Below are 18861 nucleotides of genomic sequence, written 5' to 3' on the forward strand. Positions count from 1 at the left end.
GAACTGTAACCAAGAAAAAACAGATGTATCATTAGTTTAACCACAAAGTACTGAATTACCCCGATGTGAGGCAATTTTGTTGTGGATGGGGGAAATGGAAGAGAAAAAAAAAGTCTTTGACCTTCACGTCACTGTTTCTCAGAGAAAAGATGACTCCCCCACCACTCACAAATCAGAAAGCAGGAAAAAGACAGGAGATTACTTGGAAGTCTTGATGGCTCTAGGTAGTATCATAATGCTCTGATGCTGATTTCAGAAATTGCAAGGTCTGGTCTGAGTTGCCATTTGACTATGGTTCAAACCTACTTCCAGAATTAAAGAGAGAATGAAGATTCTGACCACAGTCAAGACGTTTTCATTTTGGAAATAAAAGCAGATTTAGTTTCCTTTTCTGCCTCTGTCGAGAACATTGTGACCTTAGGCTAGGCAATCCCATCCTTCTTTTTCTCCCACAGGTCCTGCTCTGTAAAAACAAACACATCCATTATCCTTCCCTAGCTGTCTTCCACTGGTCTACCCATATAAATTGTGTGAGTTTGAGAAATATGTGCTTTTTGACTAAATCTCTGTTCACTGCTGTCTTTGACTTCAGTGTTTAAACGTATTTTATCTCATGCAGTATAAACAATACATTTTACTTTCTATTCACCTATTCCAAGTTGCATCCTGATCTACACTTTAGAGAGTACAGCAAAAGCTTGTTTATTCTCGAAGTATGGAATGCAAAACCACAAAAATATTTGACTGGTATTTCAGTGAGTATGTTTCCAAACAAAAGAATCTCATGTCTGTATCTCCTAACTCAAGCAATTACAGAAGACAGTCTTCTATGACTAATCCATTCATAAGTACACCATTACTGTATACATTGTAAATTATTTATCTAAAATCTTTATTGGCCTTAAGTAATCATGATTTCCACTCAGTGACAGGAAGGGAAATGTATATTGCAGTACTACTACTGTCTCTCTCAATTGGTGTGAGAAATTAAATCAGTTCTGCCCATGAGTTTCTAATTTGTCACTCTAGCTCTAGTTCCCACTGAACAGCTGTTCAAATCCAGAGAAATCCTGTTGAACACGCAAGACTTGCAAAAGAACAATGAGCAGCATGAAAACAGACTTGAAAACACAATAATCAAGATAATCTGAAAACATTAAACAAGGATGTTTTGTACTCAAAGGAGTCGGTATAATGATATTGGATATGGATCCCTGCACCTCTTGGTCATAGGTTCAAACCCAGGACACTGTTGGTACTGACAGCTATCACTATCTCACAAATGTCCATTGTCCAGCATGAAATAGATACGTTGCCTTAATTCAGACAACACAATGGCACAGAGACTGAAGCTATGTCTGTCTGTAATTTCCATTGCATTTTATTCTTCAGAACCTGCACATTCGCTGGAGTAACAGTCTCAGACTGCTCAAACGATAATAATGCTAGTCCAGTGATGCTGCAAAGAGATCTTTTCTTCTTTTTCCCTTCTGGTAGAATATATATAAGAACTCTGTGAAAGAGCCTGAAAAATGTCTTGACATTCATGAATATTATTTATTCAATTTTGTGTGTTACAGCATCATTTTCTCTATGACACTCTGTTGTCCACTTGGACGTAAGCTCATACTTCCACAGGTAGGAACGTGCAGAAACATAACCAATAAATGCTGAGTGACTCTTAAAGAGAAGGCAGCCATGAGTATCTTTAAAACCATGTTCCTAATGATAAAGCATTCAAACTCCCCTGGCTTTTTTAAAGAAGGAAGAAAACACAGAAGTATATGTGTATGTAACAATCCAGCAGATTCCAGGAGTGATGGATTTACTGTTGGCCTGAAACTAACGAACACATGCTAAGTACATTCAACTCTGTATGCATAGTTGTAATGTATAAAGGTCCAAAGAAGATAAAAGTTAGAAGCAATGCATATTTTTCAGCCTCCTCCTGAGCCTTGAGGGAAAAGGGAAAGCTGAGGATGGGCAAGGAGGAGAGGGGTAGCAGGGAAGGAAGGTAACCTCAGGGAACAAGTTGGATAAATCTATCTTGATTTATCTTGACTCACTATCTACTGGCCAGGGGAGGAAGACCCATATTCCACTGCAGTCTTCTGAAACAACTCTGGATTTCACAATCCATTCTTCTACAGAATGGACTTGCTTGTCTTGTAATACAAACGGCTAAAGCAGTACCTAACTCCTCACACACAATGTTCAAAAAGAAGGTGCTAGAACTGGCCTGAACTCTTTCTGATGCCGAGCTGTTCCATGACTGCAGTTAGAAGCGATCTGTGGAGACTCAAACTGACCATACATTGTTGAAGGCCCTAACTTAGCTTTCAAAAGCATGACGTAGACATCAGAAGATAACACAAGAATTACACAAATGATAATAGATGTTAAAGATCCTTGACATACTAACAAGATATCTTTAACAGAGCAGAGCACTATGGAACGGTGATCAGTATATATCACAATAAAAAGTATATCAATAAAATTACACAGTCCATAGCCTGTCCCTGACATAAAACCAGACAGATGGCAAGAAGAAGAATAAAGTGATGGACACCAACAGTGATGTGGTCTATTAGGCACTTAGGGATGAGAAAGATGAAATGGGACTGTGGTATGCAGGATTCTGGAGAGAGTCTATGGTGTAGCCTTTCTCGTGTACTGAGATGATAAAAATATTATATATAATTGACCTAGGAACACAGAGTACTAAGCCTCTCCCTTCCCTCAACAAATCATAAAATTTAGAACCAAAGATGCCTATGCTTCTTCCTAGCTGTCAGTCCTAGTCTTTAAAGAGAAAGATACAGATCACAAGCCATTATAGTTGGCAGAGCTGAAACAACAGAAATGTGGCAGGAAGAGCATCTTTTTGCCTTCCATGAAAGTTAACTCAGCCACCAACACAAAAGTAACACAATATCAGGACTTCTTTATTGAGCCAGCAATGCTGAAAAAGAAAAGACATCGATCTTGTCATCCTTCTAGTGAAAAACAGTCAAGTGGTTTTGCTGCAATATTTGAGCTACCAGTCTTAGAAAATATTTGAAAGTTAAAAAAAATGTGGTTATGTTGGAGACCAGTACCTGTGAACTTTAAAAATATGTAGAGAAGCAAGACTAAAGAAGAATACCAAAAGAACCCTGTGTCAGATTATTTCTACACACTCATAAAAGGCCTGTAAAACAGAAAATTCAGTTTTAGGATCTGTCTTAAGAAGTTCTGATTATTTTAAGGGATCCATACAGTTGCTGGGTACTGCAACAGAACTCAGTGTTCACTGGCAGGAAGATAAAAATTTTAGTAACAAGTCTAAGAACCTCCTTGAGCCAAAAGCTAAGAATGCAGAGCAGTAACTATCAGATGAAAAATCATGACAACACCGGCAAACAGCTACTACTATCAAATCTAAAATAAAGGGCCTAGCAACTTACCAATACCTACTCCTATCCCCAAATCCCCCACATTATTAAGTACCCTAAAAAAAAGGAAAAGAAAACAGTCAAATAAAATAAGGAGGGTCATCATGTTCTGCTCATTTATGGTAAAAGAAACAATATTGATTTCCATGCCCAGACATGCAGGACAATCAGAGATTCCATATAGAATGTGATATTTAGCAAATCACAGAGGAAGAAACTGTTTTAAGAACAAGAGGTGGCCTTGTGATTGGAAAGTACTGAGAAACAGAAATGATCAGCTTGCTGTACCTAGTGAGTGCTTACTACTTCACATATCTCTTTATTGATTAGCCCATACTCATCTATGATTGTGGTTATTAAGATGCTTCATCTATTTTTCCCTTCAAAGGGAAGCTTGTAACAACTGTACTGGATTTTTACGGGTAACAGTAATATCTTGCAACAATACCCAGTTTGGAAGATCAAGGGAAAAAATATACCACTCTCCATCCATATAACTTTTTTTTCATCTTGAGAAAATGATAGATCAACCACAGCAAACTAAGACATAATACTATGCCTATAGCGCCATTATTAAAAATATTTGTTTCCAATGTTTTCATATTGTCACCTTTTATTATTTGACGTGGTTAAAGAAGAGCAAACATCTTACCTGGATATCACTCAGCTTATTCAGGAATCGGGTTGTTAACTGAGGTCCATTCTCCATAGATGGAATGTGCAAATGCTAACAATGAGTAAAGAAGGTTGGGGTGGGGAAGTGGAGAAGATGGAAGGGAGATAAGATGGAGAGAGAAGAGAAAGAGAAAATAACATATAATAATGGCTTTATATAAATATAAATCCCTTTGGGTCAACAAGGATTTGAATAAGTATTTATCAAGCTTCCTAGTCCTCCTTAAAAGTAGGTAAGGTTTGTTGTAATGTTTTTATAGGAGAGCATGCTCAGCCATTGAAAAGTTAAATTAGTTGTACTGTCATGCTGTTTTTGAACAAATGCCAATCTAAGCCTTCCAAAAGATCCATCCAAAACAGACAGTTAATTGTACAGGCAAAGGCAGAACCGCTACATACAGTAATCCACACTACTTATCAGTACTCTGCACCTGGATGTCTCATATTATCTTACCACATGATAATATCAGTACATTTTTTCCATTTTACTAATTCAAGAATTATCACTTTACATACTTTTACTGTACTTCTCATATTTGATGCAACAAAACACTCCCATATGTTCAGCTGAAATTCCCCAGCCTTGTGAACTAACTTTGCTCTGATTTAACAGCATCAAGTCAGCCCAATAGGCTGAAGAATTATCCTGTGGAATTCCACTTGTACAGGAGAAATCTCCAACATTGTATATAATAGATAGAAGAAGATGGGCATCCTCCTGACACAGCTCTTCCATCAGAGCAGTGCTCCCTGGCATGAGGGGCGACAAAGAGATGAACTTAAGGAAGAAAAAATGCAGTGGGTCAAAAATTTGGTTCCCTGAAGAAATCGTTCCCTTCCTCACCTATCTCAGAAGCCTGATATTTTTGAAAAAATGCTCAATAACAGGAAGGCTGAAGAATTTATTTTTCTCTATTTCCAAACAGGCTGGGAACTATTACACTTATTTTCAGGAACTGAGATTTTGTGATTTTAACTAAGAAAACAGACAAACAGAAGATGAGAGGGAATGCCCTATTCTGACAACATACTAGTAACTCATTTGGCAAATAACATACTGACACTGTCCATCTTTTTACAAGCCTCAGGCAGCACTCTTTTTCTACCTCATTTGTGGGTTTCTTTGTTGTTGGTTGTGGTTTTTGTTTTGTTTTGTTTTGCTTGATTGTTTTGTTTTTCTTTTGACTACAATTCATTATGAGAAAATTCTGGAGAGGCCAAAAAAACCATCTTACCTTGCCCTTGTACAAAATTTTGGAGATAGGACATACAATACAGGCTGTTCCAGCACCAAACATCTCCTTCACTCTGTTCTCTTCCAAGGCAGCTGTCAGGTCACTCATGGTGATGTATCGCTCAGACACTTTAAATTCTCCCTGCACAAGAAGAATCAAACAGAAATTGTAAAAAGTTTAACAAATTATGGTGTTTGTTGTTGTTTGTTTTCCATGGTTGAAACATCTCTAATAGAACTATCTCGTATTTTTACTTAGTCCGGTTGCAACCAGCTAAGTTTTGGCTGTGATTTTGTGATCTTTTCCAACCTCGTAGTATCACACAAGATAGACTCTAACAAAAAGGAAGCCAGTGATTTGGCAGGTAGAATGCTGATGACTAAGTGGCACTTCCTTTTGATTTGGCACACAATGTCAAATATTGCATTAGGGAATAATACAGCAGAATTTGTCATGGGTTATGTGACACAGGATCTGACTACTTATGGTCTCTAGAGTGCAGAAGTTTGTACAAAAACGACTCTTGTACAAGAACTTTCCATCCCACTCTTGGACGATTCCTAAGCAAAATACCATTTGTTAATTCCACCTGTAATGCCAGCTGGATGCAGTACTTTTCTGTAACACCTGGTGAAATTTTACCCTGCAGTCTGCATGCAGTTGTCACCTACAGAAATTAACTGTACTGCAGGTATGCATAAAGCAATTCACATTGGACAGTCTTTAAAAAGGAAAAAAAGTTTACCTTCTATAAGTGTTGAAGAACGAATAGCAACTGATTGAGGGAAAGCTTTTAAAGAGCAATAGTAAACACTGACCTTTGTAACATTCAAGTCATGGCTTTATGTAGACTTTATCGTCCTACCAGGCCAAACTAAAGTTTAGCCCTTGCTTTATATGCAAGCTTTTAAACATGGAACAGAGGTGCAAAAGAGAGCAAAGAAATGTGATTAGCTCTGGAAAAGACAGCATTTCAAGAGAAAGGCAGGGACACCATGTAAGCAAGGTTTCAGATAGGTTAGTAAATGGAGGACAGGAAGATAAGAACGATTTTTGAGAGAGTAGAAGACACCTAATTATTCATGAGCACTGATGTGAGAGAGACTCTGATGTCTCACTGACAGGCCCTAGCAACCAGGAATACCTGTCTGTCTTGTAAAGGAGACAAGTCTGAGAGGTGCATGTGCATATCTATACTAGTTTTAATCTAGATCACAGTAGTACTAGTATGAGTAAAGATGCATGAGAGTCCAATATAGATCAACAAGCGACATATGTACCCCATGAAGCGCGTGCTTAGCTCTCTTCATTATGCTTAGCTCTCTTCATTACATTCAACTGCAAACTGTATTTCAGGAAGTTTTTCAACTACAGGCAGTTGGAAGCTTAGAGAACACCAAGGGAAAAGTGTCACACATGCCTACCTTATTCCTGTTATTCCTCCCTGAACATAACCCTGGGCAAAACCAGGAAACAGGAGGATGGGCTAAATGAACCTTTGGCTGTATGGTATTTTTACCAAGGTACGATCAAATACAGTACAGGCAGAGTGAAGAGTTCCCTGCATTTTAAGATATGAGCTAGTCCATTCAAGTGCCATATAGGTACTTGGGATGGGTACATTACACAATTGGAATCTGTAAGCAGATAGATGACTAAGATTGTGGGTTAATTTTAGGCTTCATGCTAGCTATTAGGAGTAAGGGTGCAACCATGAGAAATAAGTGGAGAGACAGGCAGACAGTGTTGATAACTAAAGTATAGCTGTGGTCACACAAGGTAATTGTTTCTATCCTTGCTTGATGTTGTTGGTACTAGTGGATTTAATGACAATTTTCACATTAAATACTATATGAAGCTACTTTAACAAGCTCATTATTGTTCTCTGTGACAGTTTTGGGTATTCTGATGAAGTTGCTAGGAATCTATGAACCAATATGCTTGTTAGTTCCCATTTAGGTTAATGGATTTGACTAGACCAGTTGAACTTCCAGATACTGAAGAGCAGAAATACATATTTTTGTAGATGTTATAACATGATGTTTGAAACCATTATCGGAAAGGTCAAAACACTCACCCAGTTGCGTGCCAGATCCAAAATGCTCTGTCTTGTCACTCCTGGAAGGATGATGCCATCTAAAGGTGGGGTTGCCAGTTCGTTTTCTGTCAAATACAAGAGAAATTAAACAAAAAAGTCAAAAACCACCAAAAATGAAAATCAAAAACTTGTTGAATGTTATCAGAAATGTTTTCTACCCTGTAAGATGCAACATTTTTCAGAGTTCTGTGAACACAAACTGCTCAAATTCAACTCCAACACATTACTGTTGAGTGTTTGAAACCTTTTGACTACACATGAGTGGACAGGGAATAAATACATTTAATATATTAATAAATACATGGTAAAGGCTAGTAGTAAGATTTATTCCTCAGCATTATTCCATAATAATGGATTCACTGAACAGTTATTGGGAACCACTGAACAGCTCAGTCTTCAAACTCAGACTAGAGAGACACAAGGGAAAGCCAGGCATAATAATGCCAGGGAAGATCATGACTTTCCCTGAACCACTTTAGCTTATTTAGGAATATGGGGTTCAGTATTCCAAACATTATTATGAAACATTTGCCAGGAATTTTGAAGCTCATTTACTGAATTAGCAAAGCAGTAAAAACCTTGCCAAATGCATTTTGAAAAGAGACCTCCTTAATGATCTTTCCTCTTAGATAAAAAAGATAAATGTTCATCCAACACTAACTAATGAAACAGTAATACATGGTGATTCATGCTTGGTAAATACTTAAATTTACAGTCAGTGGGTCTTTCAGGAATACTCTCCATATTTTTTTCTAACCATTTTCCCTTCCCGTTGAGGATCCCCTATTTTTGTTGAACATTATCCAGCTCATTAAATCCACAAACCATGATTTTTTTTGTCACCTAGGTAAGAACAAATCAAAGAACAAGATATGCATCTTTATGTTGTCGTTATGCCCCTTTACCCTTCATGGCAAGCAATCACTGAATCTAGGCCTGTTTGAACCAGTCTTGAAGAAGGAGCAGCCGTAAAAAATCTCTTAAGGTCCTGCAAGAATTTGCAGCTGGGTAGAAGAGAGAAACATGCTATTCATCCTTGCATTGAGAGAGACCAGTTTGAACTTAGCAGCTGAACACCCTGTTTGCAGCAGTCAGATAGATAATGTGTGCACAAACACTGCCTGGCAGCTAGTGCATACACAGCTCCAGGCTGACTACAGCATGCTGTCTCTCCTCCTCAGGACTTTGGGAGCTGGGGTGGAATAGAAGAACAAAGGATAATAAATGGAATTGTTCATTGAATCTGCTACTCATTGTCCATTCTCTTGGGAAACGTCTGTTACTTTTTAATGCAACCAACTCTGGATGTATTTATATTAATAAACAGATGTTTTTTCCAACCTATGCTTCCACATTCCTTTTATGAGGATCCACACACACATATGTAATCGACATAAACTATCATCTCAAAACGTGTAATGAGCTGCCCTAGATTAGGCTATATACATTCTGCTCTAGTTTGACTCACCAGTAGTACCATTCCCTAACCTATCTCAGATTCCTAAGCACAGCAGTGGTCTCTTCTTTCTCGTGTAGTCAGGAACAATACAAAGTTCTTCACTCCTAATCACGATGCCCATCACATCCTAATTCTGGCACAGCTACCAAAAGAAGAGGACTTGAAAACTTTCCATGAGCCACAGACCTCCATTCTGAACAGTAGAAAGCTGACAGTGCATTTTCAACCTCACCTGCTATGGACTCTGCAGACACAGTCATATACAAGTCTTTCTCTAGCAGAAAGCTTCAAATAACATGGACCTTAATACCAAAGTTTGTTACTACATACCTGATAACATTCTCTTTCTGGTGCTTTTGCTACAAATCTTGGCCAGAACCCGTTTAAGTTCAACAAAGCTTATTAATTGATTTGAGCCATTTTGAAAAGATGCCAGGTCAGACCATCCCCCAAACAGCACTGAGCAGACAGGACATGGGAGTCTCATAATGTTTCAAACAACCTGTTCTGTATAATTTTGTCAAGTATACATATGATGCCTACCAGCCTAGGGCCACCTAAAGAACATTTGCTCCCCTGGGTATCTGGCAGAGCTGATAATACTATACAACAAGGCACGCCAAAATGTTTGTTCTCTCTGTGAATCGATGCCAAAGCAGGCTCCATGTGACACCAGATTGTCCATCTCCAGGAATGCAGGCTGTGAGCTCAGGGTCAGTTTGCCTTCCGAGTTATTTTGGTGGGCTAGGAGCCTTAGAATTTATAGCAGTAAGAAAAGGGTAAAACAACATTTAAAGGAAAATGTTGGGGTTTCTCTTCTTTTGACTATTGTTATTACTTGTTATAATAGTAGCAGTTTAAGTCCAGTGACCCATTGCACCAGACATGGTATAGGCATGACATAACAATGGAACTCCCACGGAGAGTTTAAAGGTATTTTTAAAATGAACTCTTGCATTTTACATAGCTTCAATTTTAACACACCTGCATTTACGAACATACAGCAGATAATATTCCAAACATGGGATGCCTTCAGTACTAGTCAAACAACAACAATGCAGAGAAATTTACCAAAATGATAATGTATATGAAGTGAACTTCAGGGTCAATGAGAACCCAGTGAACCCTGGTTTCATGGGTGTGAATGGCTGACTTTTGTTCCAAATTTGTTCTGGACCTTTCTATTTCTTTCTTCTCCTTATTTCCCTTAGGCTTTTCTTCTACTCTCCCCTCATGCAATCATTCCACCTTTTCATCTCTGCTGATTTCCTTTCCTCAATTACTTCTCTCCTTTTCTTTGTCTGCCGTATCATTCATGCTGCTCTTCCCTCCATGCTTTTGCTATGAACTTCTATTAGAGCAGAAGAAACAATAATTACATTGTTAGTAGTCTACTTACACAACATACTCCCACAGCAGAAATAATTCTCCACTTACAGAACAGTAATCAAGCTTGCATGTTATTTTACCTGAGTGTTCTAGTAAGTCCTTTAAAATTTTTAACCCTATGTATGCTGTTTTGAAGTGGGTGCTATTAATTCCCATTTTAATAACAACACAAAAAAGTAAATAATGCCTGATTGCTTTTCACAGTGCCTTAACAGTAAAGCTAGAAGTAGAGCCCAAATGGTTCCAAATCACTCTTAAGAAACTGAATTTTTGGCAAATGTGTACAGATTTCATAGTTAGCAACCTTCAGGTTGGACATACATTTAAATTTTAATGTTTTCCACAAAGTCAAGCTTACGTTCTAGGAAGAAGAAAAAGCATTATCAAAGGAAATAAGAGGTTTAGTGTTAACAGCCTCTTGGGACTGTTATGTACTCTGAAGAGGCAGGTGGACAGTACAGCAGGGTGAACAAAATTTTCATTTTGTGAACATAAACTATAAATAGTTATTGACGAATGGAATATCATGCTCCCTTATTTATGCAACAGCATTGATCCAGATTTGGTCATATCACAAGCCTCAACCAGAGGAACGGGGGAACACAAAAGTAGCATACAGCATATCATATAATTTTACAAGAAATTACTTAATTTCCTACAACTTCCTCCACAATGTTACAAATGAGACATTTTTCCAGGCTCCCTCACTACCTAAGACAATGTGTCATGTTTAGTCACAATGCTGTAACTGAAAATATATAGCAAAGGCTTACAAAAAAAAGCCTGCTGTCATTGGAAGCATGGATGTTCTTTAGAGTGGACTTTACTGAGCTGGGTCCTTGGTTTGTTACACACCACGTAGAACACATTCAGACTATCCTACAGTGACCTCTTAACACACAAACAGGGGCATTTTCCTTTTGATGATGATTTGCAATTTCTGCCTCACTTTTTTGTGTTAGATCACTCTCTCTCTCAGCTGCAGAATTTGCATAACAAAACAAAAACACAGCCTAAGTATCTGTTGTGAAGTGAGAGAAAATAATAGCAAACACTTAAAATCACTATGTAAAGCTATAAGGCAGATATAGGATAGCACATATTGGCAGCAAGAGTGATTTTCAACCAAAGATATCATAAATTAAGCATTAATCAACACACTGGAAGAGAGCAAAGTGCTCCAATGATGCTAATGACCATGTTGCGTGAAATGGCAGGTTTGCCAGTACACAGTTAGCCTGGGTGGCATGAATTACAAGTTGTTTGCTACGGCCACCTCACAATGGTACTATTCAGCGGTGCGCTGGTAATACAGTGATTGGCAGATCTTTGGAACAGTACGGTGCTGCAGCTGGATAATTCTAGCATATTCCTGGTTTAAGTACAATGAGAACATTGAATTCTAATTATGTCCCCCTTTCACTGTCCTTTCCCTGGACAAAATGAGCCAAAATCTATTTTCATGTCTCTAGTGAAGTTACAAAAGGCGTGAATTCAGCCATCTAAGTACACTGACAAGTCCACTGCTGTTATAACAACGAGATTGCTCATATTTACAGTTTCATCCACAAGACTTCACAGACTTATTCAACAATGAGAAAACATCATTTCACTCCTTCAGAAATGGTAAAGAGTTTGCAGAAGAACAAGTAATGAAACTGGAGATAGGAGTCAAGTAGCTGCATTCCCATTACACTACACTATCCAAAGCATGCTGCTGTCCCCACAGAAAGCTGTCTCTATACTGCAGATGAGCACTGTCAGAAAAATGCCAGTTTTCAAGGATACCCACGGCACTATGACTAAATCAGAGTCTAAACCCTGCATATGCTGCCATGCAAAAATTCAGTGACAATTTTCATGGAGGACCAGCACTCATGGAAATCAGGAGGTGTCCTTCCATTCACCACCATATATTCTGGCTCATTCTTCTAAGGACTCAAACTTATGTAGTCTTCTAAGCCAGTAGTCAGGTGCAACTATTTGTTCTTAAGCACTGAATACTTGCATGCCCAGTGGGTGTTTCCAAGATGCCTAAATAGATGTCTGCTTATTAACTAGATAGTTTTCTAAGCAACATGTACACTGCTCAGAGGTGTAGATGCAAAAAGTTAAACACTGCTATAAGAATGGCATATCTTGAAAGTATCATTTGAACACCAGTGACGTAGAATGCTGACTGACACATTTCTGTCTGCCTTCATTGGACATTCAAATTCTTCAAAGAAAGAGCTGAGCGCTTTATCAGCTAGATGCTGAAGCACTTTTGGTCATGCTTCTGAAACATGCGACTTGCTGGAAAGTGATGATGGGAAAAACCCACACGCAAAGGAAGAGTTTGAAGAGTTGCACAGCCATAAAGTGGCTTTAGTATATGTGCATTATTTCTGACATCTCCAAGATAAAGCACACAGTTAAAATTGACAGCAAATCTGCTATGCTACCCATACGTGACTAGACTCTGTCCTTCTGAGCATGTGGATGGTTCAGCTGTTTAAGTATGTTATTTGTTAGGCATTGCTCATGGCTGCTCTGGAATCTCCTCTTTCATAATGGTAGAACTCACCTATAAGCCCTCAGAAGGGAATAGACATTCCCTTTGTTAAGTCATTTCATTAAAAATTTATGATTGACACTCTAACAATCATTTTGTGGATTATGGAAGGAGGTAACTATCCCACTAAGATGAAGAAGTGGATGACGGCTGGCATTCTGGGGGTCCAATTAGCTTCTAGAAGCCTTGTACATAGAATATGAATACCTGCCTTATGATCCCAACTGTCTACTCTAATAGTTTTCATGCTGTGTGTCACTATACCTCCATCTTCATTTATCCAGTAGAGAAACAAATTCATTGTTCCAACTTCAGTTATTTGGTGATCTTCTCCATAGAGCCACAGAACCTGCTGGCAGCCTAACTCCAGGGCTTCTTGCTGGGCATAAATAGAAGAACCATAATTCCTTTCAGAAACAAAAAGAAAGAGCAAACATATGAGTATCTCATTGGGTATTTTCTTATTTCTGTGCAAGGTTCAGTGCCCATGTCCTTTATTGAAAAGGGCTCATTTTCCGTTAGAAGTACTTCACTGTTTTTTTACTAGATCATTTTGTATCTACAACCCAAAATTTTGAAGGACTAAGTAGCATCAACAGCTCAAATATATCCATCCAAATTTTCTCAGAAATAATTCTTGTTCCATTTTCTGGATGTTCTAATCATTGCAATTAGACACCTTAGTAAAGGATTCATCTTTATTTAGCGGTTGGAATCCTGGACAGATGCAGTAATTCTCATTCAGCGCATGGTTTAAAAAAGGCAAAACCAAAACTATCCACCTAATCTCATATATGTCAAGTGAACAGATGAGTAGTTAGACCTCTTGGAATACAGAATCTTCAGAGGTAAGCTATTTCTTTTCTAGTAAAAAAACATTCACAGAACTAGTTTAACAAGAACTAGTTCACAAGTTCTTGTTACTAGTTTACATTCACAGAACTAGTTTAACAAGAGCAAGTGTAGAGTCCTGCACCTGGGAATGAACAACCACATGTATCAGTACAGGCTGGGGGATGACCTGCTGGAGAGGAGCTCTGCAGAGAAGGACCTGGGGTCCTGGTGGACGACAGGTTGACCATGAGCCAGCAGTGTGCCCTGGTGGCCAAGAAGGCCAATGGGATCCTGGCGTGCATTAAAAGGAGTGTGGCCAACAGGTTAATGGAGGTGATCCTCCCTCTCTACTCTGCCCTAGTCAGGCCTCACCCGGAGTACTGCGTCCAGTTATGGGCTCACTGGCACAAAAAAGACAGGGATCTCCTGGAAAGAGTCCAGCAGAGGGCCACAAAGATGATACGGGACCTGGAGCATCTTCCCTATGAGGAAAGACTGAGAGACCTGGGTCTGTTCAGCCTTGAGAAAAGAAGTCTGAGAGGGGATCTTATTAATGTTTACAAATATCTTAACTGTGGGAGACAGAGGGATATGGCCAACCTCTTTCCAGTGGTTTGTGGGGGCAGAACAAGGGGCAATGGCCACAAAATGGATCACAGGAAGTTCCACACCAACATGCGAAAGAACTTCTTCACGGTGAGGGTGACAGAGCATTGGAACAGGCTGCCCAGGGAGGTTGTGGAGTCTCCTTCTCTGGAGATATTCAAGAACCATCTGGACGCCTACCTGGGCAACCTGCTCTAGGGAACCTGCTTTGGCAGGGGGGTTGGACCCGATGATCTCTAGAGGTGCCTTGCAACCCCTACAATTCTGTGATTCTGTGAACTTATTTTTTTCAGTAGCTCTAGGAGCTGCAGATTAGCCTTGATGAATTTCACATCCTTGAGGGGCAAGTGTTTTCCTAAAATGCTGCCTACAGGATGAACTTAACTACATAATTTATGTTCACCCTGTAGCTGCTCTGGGAGGAAAACAAAACAACAACAACAAAAAAAAAGACAAAAAAAAACACCAACCAAAAAAACCCTTTCACTTCTGATGTTCAACAACCATCAAACCCCCAAGTCAGCAGCCCCAAAGTGCAGACTGCACTGCAATTCAGGTCTCAGCTCTGGGCCACAATTGCAAATCAAATCAACAGTGACTCCAGAGTATTCTCTTTTTAACAGCTGATGAAAGAACGCACAGGAAACAAAATATTTCTCAAACTCAACAAAAAGCAACAAGTAGGAGGTCAAAATCTCAGAGCATCAGACCAAAGGTAGAAAAGCTCTTTTCTTGCCATTTGATTATTCTAGTAGCTCAGCTGAGCAGCACTTGACAGCTATTAACTTCCTGCCTAGAAAAGAAACTCTCAGGTAAATACAAAAAGCCTTGCTTAAACCAAAGACCACATTTGCACAATTAAGTCATTTATTTAGCCACATCCAAGTTGCTTGCTCCAGTCAAGCCCTAAGCAGCTTAATTCTGACAACTCAAGTAGTTGGACGTACACAATTATGTTTCTACCTAAGTGGCACTTCAGCCTAGTTCAGCAGAAAACTGCCAGACCACAGTCACATATACACAGCTAATTGTCTCATGCTTTTCCAGAAACACCCATACTCCCCTAGCTAACTGCAGATGGCTTGTCAGGACAGTCTGCCAAAGATGGAGGTCAGCAGTAAATGCTGCTCACTGCCTGGTTGGCAGCAGACCGCTATACTGAAAGCTGCATCACAGAAGTGATATCTTCAGTGTCAACTTCTGCAAGGGAAATGAGCCAAAGTACTACATGGACACCTTCCAGGTCCAGTTCCTCAGCCTGAGAGCCTGTAAAAATTGTCTCGCCCCGTAGCCCAGTTGACTGTAGTATCCAAACAAAATACACAACTGAATTGTATAGGTAATATTCATAAAAGACTACTTTGAAGTCTTTGTCATAGTATATCGTTTGCTTAACTGCTACATCTAATACCTCTACTTCTGCTGGATTAGACACTTCACTAAAAAACACATCTCCTTTGGATATGTGGAGATATGTGGTATGTGGAGATAGATTCCGTACAAATGCAGAATCAGGTTTTCTTACCCTCCCAGTTTGCAGTCCCCTGTTCCTCCTTTCCAGGCTCTTACATATTTTGGATCTGCCCATAATGATATTGGACTAAAGCTTCCACTTGCGAAGTAAGGGCCCACAGGGCTCAGTATGACATACAGTAGGGCTTTAGTTGGCTTCTTCACTCCAAGAGAAGGCTGAAAATAAGGAATGTAAACAAGTAAAGTTACAGGTTTACTTCACTCCAAACATCAGATGCTGCAAAATTAGCTTCTGAAATACTGCTTTCTGAGAAATTGCAGCAGTGGAGTGCTTTTACCTAAAAAATGCAAAGTTCTGCAATGAAGAAGAAATATTTATATAACTTCCCCCCCATCCCAAGCAACATGACAACACTAGTTTTATGCACTGTCACCACTCATTTACAGCTCTTTCACTTGTCTAAATATTATTTTAATCTTCTCAAATCATCTCAAGCTTTTGAGAATTCAGAAACTACCTCAAGAAAAAACACTATATAATTATATGAATTAATTAGAGCAGTAGTCTGCAAAATCTTTTGGGGAGGCAAGGACCACCATGAGCAATAGCAATGGCGGAAAAACCACTGTCAGCTATATTAGTGATGAGAATCAGCCAATGCCAATTAGAACTGGCATTGGTAGAGTCAGGTGCTGGCTCTGTGACAATCTAAAATGATTTGTCTACTGGAAACAGTTCACACAGCAGGACAGAAAATAATCTGGAATGTACCACTTTTTCCCCTACCCCTTCGGAGAGATGGCTTCTCATGCTTCAAGTCATCACTATCAACACCTGAAGACAGAGGTGAAAAGCCTGACACTGGTCAAGGTCTGAATTCTCCAGCTGAAGACTCTGCTTATCTATATGATACTTGGCAAAGCTCTAGAGTGATCACAAAATGGTTGAGGTTGGAAGGGACCTCTGGAGACTCTGGACCATATGCAATTCTTGGGATCTTACAGGCAGCTGTTTGGGCTACTATTTCCTCTCCACTCAGAGGAACTAGTCTCCTAAAAAGAACAAGCTCATCCTTGGGTTCTAATGTTAAGTCTCCACTACTACTACTAGTAATTATTGAACTGAATTCTTCTAAAGAAGACTTGGACAAAAGTTTTAAGCAAAATACTGTGCACAAGGCACATGAAGCTAGACTGGGAAGTAAGGGGGGAAATAAAAAGGTAAACATGGAACTACTGGAAACTTCACATAAGCCTTCCTCAGGTGTAAAGAGGGTGCTTTTGATTTCTGTCCACCTTACTCTTTCAGCAAAACTTTTAACAAAATAAACATTAAATAATTGAGGTCTTGGTATTTTTCATCATTCTTACACAATTATTCAAAATATAAAAGGAGACTGGGTTTTCTAACTGGTCTGATTCAAAAAAGGTCAGTAATTTTGTTTGATTGAAACAAATCTCAACAGCAGAAGAATTTCCAAAAAAAATGAAAGAGAAAAACCTCTTAATATTAACACTTTATGGTTGCTGAGTGGTGATCCTTCCATCCCCAAATCTGCAACTAGTTTACAGACTTTAAGTTAATGAAGTCCTAGAACACGTGTGTATAGTGCTCACGTATGCTAGCTACATAAGGATATGGATATTGCAGAAAAGTGACTTGTCTAGTTGGGAACCACAAGTTCTTTAGTTTCTTTGTCCTATGATCTACCACTCTAGCTTTCTCTCTTGCTGCTGCTAAAAAAAATAATGTTTTAATTAAAATACACTTCCTGCTTCTAACTTCTGTACTCTCACATACTCCCCTGATTGTTAATATTTTAAAGGCATACATTACCGTATAAAAGGCATTTATACTTACAATACAAAAACAAATAGAATTTAGGTTTTACTGTAATTTCCTAGAACAAATGATTCACTTTACTTTCTGTAATCTGAATCAGTATATCCACTAGATGGTGGTGTGGTCAACATAAATTTGTGAAGTATAGCTACAGGTGACTAACTCAGAGGTAAAGAACATAAAAACAAATTGTCCCTGAAATGCAATACTGTTGCCTACCAACTGCTGCATATTTGCCTTTATGGATGAAGGATTTTGCTTTGTGCTTAAATACACAAAAATTAAGAATGAAAAAGAAAGTTTAAAACCTCAGTTCCAATTAAGGTAGGACGGATATACAGGCTGGCAGCAGTTGAGTATGGAACCCACTCCTTTTCTACTTCCACAAGTTTCCGGATGCACTCCAACAGCTCATTCTGGTCAAAACTCTGGGAAGGAAAAGCAAAGGGAGAAAAGAAAACAGAGAAATATAACCTGAAAAACCTGTAGTCCTTTAGATCCATATGTTAAGGGGAACACTTCCTCAGCCCATAGGGTTTCATAGGACTACACCACCTTCCTTGAATTCATTTCTTTAAGATCCCATTTAAAATCCTACAGTCTTCGCCTCTGTGCCTTCTTATTCATTATCCCAAATGCCCTCCTGCTGCTACAAAGCATCCTCCTGAGTTAGGAAAAAGGAGCTATTGACCCTTCTTGCCTTCAAAGCACATGGAAAGAACTCCCTGTGCAGCCAACCCCCTCACTTCCGAGAGTGTGCTGTGAGCTCCAGCAACATCTCTTCTGCAGAAGGGGTTTGGGTTAGAGATCCAAAGGGCGCACCAAGTCTCCCAGTTTTACTGCAAAGCTAATAAGCATGGGAAGAAATTCATTGGCCAATATACAACTACTTAAAAGCAGCATGAAGTTCTAGCAAAACCAAAAGTGAAGGCACTCAGAGGTCAAGGATTTAACTGAGATAAAAAACAAGAACACTAGCAACAGAGCAATTTAATCAACTGTCTACATGCAAACAGAAGCTGTCTGCATGCTTGCAGAGCTCACCCCTCAGAAATAGACTGTGCACACCTGAGGCAGTAGGGACACAATGCAGAAAGGTAAACACTGTTTTGATTTAACAGAAAAAATAACTTCCAACCATTCACTGAATAGGATCTCTTAGAGTTTAACAGAACTATTCAAGAGTTAGCATACTTGATAAACGTTACACTACCATAATGTTTCAGAGATTTGCACTCCGAAAATAAAAATACACTCTGAC

General features: G+C 39.1%; 1 protein-coding gene across 2 annotated transcripts in view; it reads right to left on the reverse strand.

Moving 5' to 3' along the window:
• Positions 1-18861, reverse strand: part of BCAT1 (branched chain amino acid transaminase 1) — a 66625-nt gene that overhangs the window by 8774 nt on the left and 38990 nt on the right. For both annotated transcript variants that reach the window (XM_040565780.1, XM_040565785.1), the window contains exons 5-10: positions 17909-18028; positions 15810-15973; positions 13109-13251; positions 7422-7507; positions 5345-5485; positions 4087-4161 (exon numbers count right to left, since the gene is read on the reverse strand). In XM_040565780.1, the coding sequence (XP_040421714.1) occupies positions 4087-4161; positions 5345-5485; positions 7422-7507; positions 13109-13251; positions 15810-15973; positions 17909-18028 (729 nt within the window). The remainder of the gene's footprint in view (positions 1-4086; positions 4162-5344; positions 5486-7421; positions 7508-13108; positions 13252-15809; positions 15974-17908; positions 18029-18861) is intronic.

The sequence above is a fragment of the Cygnus olor genome, chromosome 1 (genome assembly GCF_009769625.2).
Source record: "Cygnus olor isolate bCygOlo1 chromosome 1, bCygOlo1.pri.v2, whole genome shotgun sequence".
NCBI classification, from domain to species: Eukaryota; Metazoa; Chordata; class Aves; order Anseriformes; family Anatidae; genus Cygnus; species Cygnus olor.